The sequence below is a fragment of the Morus notabilis genome, unplaced genomic scaffold (assembly GCF_000414095.1).
Source record: "Morus notabilis unplaced genomic scaffold, ASM41409v2 Scaffold224, whole genome shotgun sequence".
Lineage (NCBI taxonomy): Eukaryota > Viridiplantae > Streptophyta > Magnoliopsida > Rosales > Moraceae > Morus > Morus notabilis.
The window spans coordinates 254044-260958 of record NW_010368057.1 but is presented as its reverse complement, the minus strand read 5'-3'; the positions used below and the strand labels follow the sequence as shown (position 1 = coordinate 260958).

At 32.5% G+C, this 6915-nt stretch overlaps 1 protein-coding gene across 1 annotated transcript; it reads left to right on the top strand.

Annotated features, from left to right (window-relative positions):
* The first annotated feature begins 2720 nt into the window (after positions 1 to 2720).
* Positions 2721 to 5230, top strand: LOC112094718 (tRNA pseudouridine synthase A 1). Its single transcript, XM_024176339.1, has 6 exons — positions 2721 to 2910; positions 3039 to 3132; positions 4026 to 4195; positions 4280 to 4642; positions 4734 to 4796; positions 4898 to 5230. The coding sequence occupies exons 1-6, from the start codon at positions 2824 to 2826 to the stop codon at positions 5132 to 5134; spliced, it is 1014 nt and encodes a 337-aa protein (XP_024032107.1). The 5' UTR covers positions 2721 to 2823; the 3' UTR covers positions 5135 to 5230.
* Positions 5231 to 6915: the final 1685 nt, after the last annotated feature.

Genomic DNA, 6915 nt, shown 5'->3' with positions numbered 1-6915 from the left:
AAATCACACCCCATCCCCCCCCCCCCCCCCCCCCCCTCTTGGGTAGCCTTATTCGGGACAACAAGTAAATCGTGTATAACAAAAATTTTCATAAAACTTTGAGAGACTCTATAGATTACATTAATTTATGCACGAATAAATTAATCAAATTAATTTATATATCTAACAAATGATTAGGTCGATAACTTGAGTTCTTTGACCACGAACGTTCCTTGCTACAAGCTAGTTTAGAACATCCGAATCTTCATCGTCAATTTCTAGAATCTACGAAGACGTGTGTGTGGGCACAGTGGAACAAAATATGATTAGTAAATAAACACTCCTATTTTTCACGAACACCATGCACAACATGGAATTTGGGAGAAAATTTTTCTTTCCATACACTCTATAATTCGACCACCTATGCCAGGGAGAGCAAAAAATTGTGTTATCTAATTTTTTGCAGTCTCCTTTTTATAGAGTAGTAGTTAGACTCCTAGAAGAAGTCTAACCTTTATCTCAAAGATAAATCTTGATAATTATCTCCCACTTTAAATTTAGTTTTTAAAACAAAATCCCTCTCCTTATCCTATATGGACGGCCACCACAAGGAGATTCCTCCATGTGGTAGGCGCATACTGCAAGTAATGAATATGGCAAAATTATGTATTTATCCTGCAGTCTAATTTTGAGTTAAATTCAAATTCCAATTTAAGTCAAACTTAAATCAATTTTGAATTTCAAATTTGACAACTTATCAAATAATTCAATTGGATAACTTGAAGAGCAAGCAACTGAATTCTAAAAGGATTCACATTGTGTTGTGCGTTCACACCATGTGAATACCTTCACATGTGTGTTTCAAAATTCAAATTTAAATAATCACATTATTTAATTTATAATTAATTCTCAATTAATTATCCTTGAGCGTTTTATTTTAAAATTTCATAATTCTAAAATTCTCATTTTGTGCTTAGTGTCTTGTAGAATTACAAAGACGATACGGGGACTCATAGATCTATAATTCTGAGCTCCAATAAAATTCATAATTAAATAAACTCTTTAATTAACTAATTAATTTTATTAATTCTAAAAGTTACTCTACTATAAACTTAGAATTGCACTCTCGTAAACATAGACATAATTTACTTCTAAATTGTGAAGTGTCCATTTGATATAGTCATTACATATAGATAAATCCTCCATAAATAATTCATAATTAGAGTTAAGTGAAATTCGTTAACCTCTCTAATTACATCTTCATCCTTGAGTACCATTGATTCTCTAATGGGCAGTGATTCATAAAACAAATTCATGAATCAGAGCTCCTACTAGTCCAAGTACCGAAACAACCCTCAATGGAATTATTTATCTATTTCTTTGTCAAGAAAGAATGGATTCCATCTCGTATAATAATATTCCCGACTACTCACTTCATCATGTCTTCAAAATACAATGAATAAGATTCAGGATCTTAAAATTCATACTGAGTAAATCAAAATACACAAATCCATAAATATGAGTCTACTAATAACTCAGGATCAAGATCATTCTATATATGACTATTGGTAGACTCAATTAGAATTTCTATACTTGACGAAAATTATCAGAAATTCATATTGTGTCTGTGTCCCAGTTCTACATAATCTCATTATGCGTAATACACTCATTCAATATATCGTCATATTAACAGTGCAGATAACACCGTTCCATTCTAACGGGAATAATATGTATTAGTGATGTTTTAATTAAAGATTCAGAACTTTAATTAAATTCATTAAGAACATCATTTTGATTATTATCCTTAAATATTATCCTCTCGCATAAAACACTTATATACAATATTTAAGATCACATAAATAATCATGAAATTTTCACTAATATTCATAAAAAATATTCATTATATATGCACATAAAATAATAAATAAACTCTTTTATTAAATAAATAATAAATATCTTATTACATATTATATTTTTATGATACTATTCCTAACAGCTTTATCAATAATAAATCGTGATAAAAAGTCATTTTCTTAAAAAAAAAAAAAAAAAAAAAAAAAAAAAAAAAAAAAAAAAAACTTCATCTATTTATTTAAAAGTGACGGGCCAAATCACATTCATTTACGTTATCCTAAAATAGATTAGTTCCATTTTTTTTTCCTTTTTTGAAATTATGATGCAATTAGATGTAAAATTGCTGATAAATTTTATCTACAATTAAATTCTTTATGAGACAAAAAGCACCAGTAAAATCATTCTTTCTCTAATTAGCTACAATCTTAACTAAAAAATGCATTTTTTACTGTGAGACTCCTTAAAAAAACTTACTCGTAGAACATTTTATTTTGACTATTGAATTACTTTTTTAACGGTTAGTTTTATAGTGAGAGTAGTTTTGTATAGTGCATTAAAAATTTTTAATACGTACCTACACAAATTTAACCGTTGAAAATTTAATCTAATAATTAAAATAAGATATTTTACAAATATGATTTTTTAAATGGTCCCACTGTAGAGGTTTCTCTAAAAAAAAATAAGGACTCGTTTAATTAATAAGTTTAAATTAGTGATTTTTAAGTCTGATATTTAAAATTTAAATTTTTTATTAAAAAAAATATTATAACAAAATTAAAATTATAGATTTAAATGAAATAAATGGGTCTTAAATACTGGGTTGAGTATTCAGTAATGAATATAAATCAATAATTACCGCTAGCGGTAGCCAGTAAGCAGATAAAGAAATTCTGAAATCCCTTTTGGTCACCTTGCCTCCATGTTCAAGTGTTCAACACAGAAACACGAGCTGGAGTGGGCAAAACCGGTGGCTTTGGGCGGGCGGATGAGATGAGTTGTGCAATTCTAGGCCTACCCTCTCCTCCGCTTCTCGACGGCCATGTCTCTCTTTCTTCAAACTCCAACAACATCAACTCAGTAATTCTCTCTCTCTCTCTCTCTCTCTCTCTCTCTCTCTCTCTCTCTCTGTGTTTTCTGCTTTTAGTTATTGTGAAAATTATGATCCTCAATGGAAAGTAAAAACTGGGTATCTTTAAATTTAGCAGATTATTGGTGGTGGGAGCTCAGAGGAGGCTAACCTTGTTGGGACGAAGCCCACCGTTGATGGTTATAAATGGCGTTTGCTTATCGCCTACGACGGCACTATAGATGGAACGTTTTACTGATAGTTTGTTTTACATAGTTTGTTAACGGATTGAAATGTCCTTTTCCTATCTTTATTAGTTGTCTCACATTTTTTTTTCCTTTCCCAAGTTTGATATGATAGAAGGAATCCTTCATCAATTTGAAACAAATGAAACAGAAAAAGAAAATATAAACATAATTTCAATGAATGGAACCGTGGGGCATATCCTTGTCCAATCAGTGTTTGGACATGCCTTGAATGAATTCAAGTACGTTATTCAAATCAGTTCTGAGTATTGGTAGGAATGGTTTGTGATTTATAAACGTCTATAGCAACTTCTAGCAAAAAAAGTCTATAGCAATTACAAATTGCAATTTGCGGTAACTAATGCGCACTTGCAAATGGCCTTGGAAGCCCTTATTTGCAAATCGAAATGTTGATCTACTTTCTGTGCCGGACATAATGTATTTACCCTTCCACTGCCGTGCTTATTTTTTTAACCACCGAAAATTTATGCGCCCTTTAAGCATAGATTGGGAACTCTAGGAAAAGTGGCACAAGATTTTGATATGACCCTAAGGTCAGCAGAGGATTGAACTGAGGTAGCGGTGGGAAGATTGCAAGTTGAAATCCTTATACCATGAGTTATCAAGTAGAGTGCTTGGCATTTGTGTTACATTGAACTTTGAATGTTGTAGCAACATGTCTAACTAATTCAATAGCAATGATAGCCTATGTACTAGTGCGTTGGTTGGAGTTGTTAAAGATACTATTGTTGATATTTGGGGGTCATTTACATGTTTCATTATTTTATCGTTTACAAGTCATCTTGATTCCGATCAAGTCTCAAGGATGGCCACCTTCTGAAAATTGGGTCAGTATTGGAGACATTTGATCTTTTTCCTAGTTACCTTTATCATAACAGTTGTTCTTTCAGGCTGGCAATATCAGGTGTCACCACCAACCATACAATGCCATGTGGAACAAGCTCTTAGTCGGGTAACAAAGCTAGAAAGGAAGGATCTCCGTTTGTCTGGAGCAGGCAGAACAGATACTGGAGTTCATGCATGGGGGCAGGTCTGACTTTTTTACTACTTCGAGGCTTGACGAACTATCCATTGATTGGACATTCTCAAACTTAATTATTTGTAAAGATTTCAGGTGGCACACTTTGTCACACCTTTTAACTACGACAACTTGGATTGCGTTCACGCGGCTTTGAACGGTCTTCTTCCTGTTGATATTCGAGTTAGAGAAATTAGCCCTGCAGTTCCTGAATTCCATTCTCGGTTTTCAGCAGAAGGCAAGACTTATCATTACAAGATCTATAATGATGCTGTCATGGACCCATTTCATCGACACTTTGCTTACCACAGTGCTCATAAGCTCAATGTTGCTGTTATGAGAGAAGCTGCAAAGCATTTTGTTGGAAAACATGATTTCTCAGCTTTTGCAAATGCTTCCCACAATGATGGAGTGCCTAATCCAGTAAAGAATATATTCAGATTTGATGTCATTGAGATGGTAATGTTATCTATGTTGTTGATTGAGTTTTAGGACATCATGCATGCGTGCAGTTAGATTACATGTTTCTGACTAGCTTAGAATATTTTAGGGATCTCTTTTACAGCTAGAAGTTGAAGGTTCGGGTTTCTTGTATAGACAAGTGCGAAACATGGTAAGGGATATATCCCAGCTTATCATGCAATGGTCATGTATTTGGTTTATAAATACTATTGTTTTATGGTCCTGTCTTCTGATTTCTCGACATTTTTGGAGGTTGCTCTTCTGGTTCAAGTTGGAAGGGAAGCAATTCCTCCTGATATTGTCCCGAAGATTCTGGCGACGAGAGATCGAAAGGAGCTTGCTAAATATGCTTTGTGTGTCCCACCTCATGGGCTTTGTCTTGTGAATGTCAAGTACAATCAAGATCACTTACGGCTTCCATCGTGTTGCCCTACCAGTAGTTTCGGCAGGCATTATACCATAAGCAAATGTAAGCTTCCATTCTACTAGAAAATTTCTCTTGTACGAAAAAGATCCAAAAAAAAAAAAAATGATTGTTTTTTGAAGGTTGTTATCTATCCCTTCCAATTGAAAAACTTGAATCAGTTAGGACTATTGTCAATTTTTTAAGCTGTTATTTCAATCATTTTATTCTACATAAGCTTTATCCATCTTTGAGAATATTTTGTTTTGCAATAATGTATAGCAGCCCTTCTGAGAGCAAATTTATCCTTTGCTATATTTACAGCATATAGATGAAACCACTTATTATTATTATTATTATTATTATTCCCTTAATCTCCTCAAAAATCTAGTTTTGTGCATTCATTAAATTGTAAGACTCATGCCTGTAAGTTGGGATCCTTTTTTTTTTTTTCCTCTTTTTTTTTTCCTGTCTTTACTGAATACAAGTTTTATTACGGGAGCTTAGAGAGCAAAAGATTCACTAGGAGTAGGAGAGTAGTTTTTGCTTAGATTAATCAAGAAAGCTGAAACTCATTAGGCTCTCAAAATCTGTACGTTCTCTCCCTTCTCCCACTTGTTCTAAATCCCTATTTTACATTGATTATGTCCAATTTAAAGAAACTCTTGAGTTGAAATCTGATTGAGTTTCTTCAAATTTTTCCATGCTTTCTGTCGGTTTTTAAGTCCGAGACTAAAACATTAGTTTTTTCCTTTCCTTTTCTTGTTTTTCCGCTTAGTTTCAGTATTGGTAAAATCCTTGTCTTCTTAATAAACTTATGGTTAATTCTTGTCCGGAAATAATTCCTTGCAATCTTGAATTTAACAAGATTGCATGTTGAATAATTGTGAATGTTTCGGAACCTTTCTGTGTAAATCTGACCTATAATGAATGCATAAACGACAGTGATAAAGTAGACAAACAAATATCACTATGTGCAGTGATTAGTGATTTACCTCGCTTGAAAAAATCCATCCAAATTTTGCTGTCCCCCTTCAATAATTGAACAAGAATACGTAAAGCGTTTTTCTTGATTAAATAGATTAAAACAAAATAAAAAAAATTAGGTTCAGTTCTTGATTTTGTCTCTCGTTTTTGTGGCCTAAAAACCTCTAGTTCTCCTTTGAGTTTGCTGAGAACGACTCTTTTTTCGTCTATTTCATCCTCGTAGTCATCAAAGATGTCGTGAGGATGAACTAGAAGAAAAAGAAGTCATTCCCAATAAAACTGAAAGAAGAATTCAGGCTCGCGCCCATAGCGGGACAATACGGATTCGATGTCGTGAACATAATCTCCATTAACAAGACAAAATTATTTTAGTCTAAGCATTTTTATAAAGAAATCAGACTAGTTTACCATCCTAAAAGATAAATTAATACTTAGACGAGATTAAAAAAAAAATACTAATCCAGAAATTAGAACAAAAAAAATAAACATAAGCATAAATTAAATGCATTCAAAAAAAAAGGAAAGGAAAAAAATAAATAAATAAATGCTCACACAATAACTCACTCTCGGGCAGAGGGGTGTATTTATAGGGACATGATGTGCCACCCCTATAGAAATCCGAATCCTGCAGATAATCGGATATCTTTTAATCCTGCTTATATACGGATAGTCTTTTTCTTTTTCTTTTTCTTTTTTTGTGATAATTTCTAAATATCTTTTGCTATCTTGCGGGAAAAAAATTCAAAGGTGCTGTCATCTTTCCATGATAAAATAATATTTTATATATTACGGCTATATATTTGTTTCTGAATGAATATGTTATAGTTTTAAATTTGAATTTTTCATTTCCTGAAGAAAATAAAATTCATGTTTTTTTCTA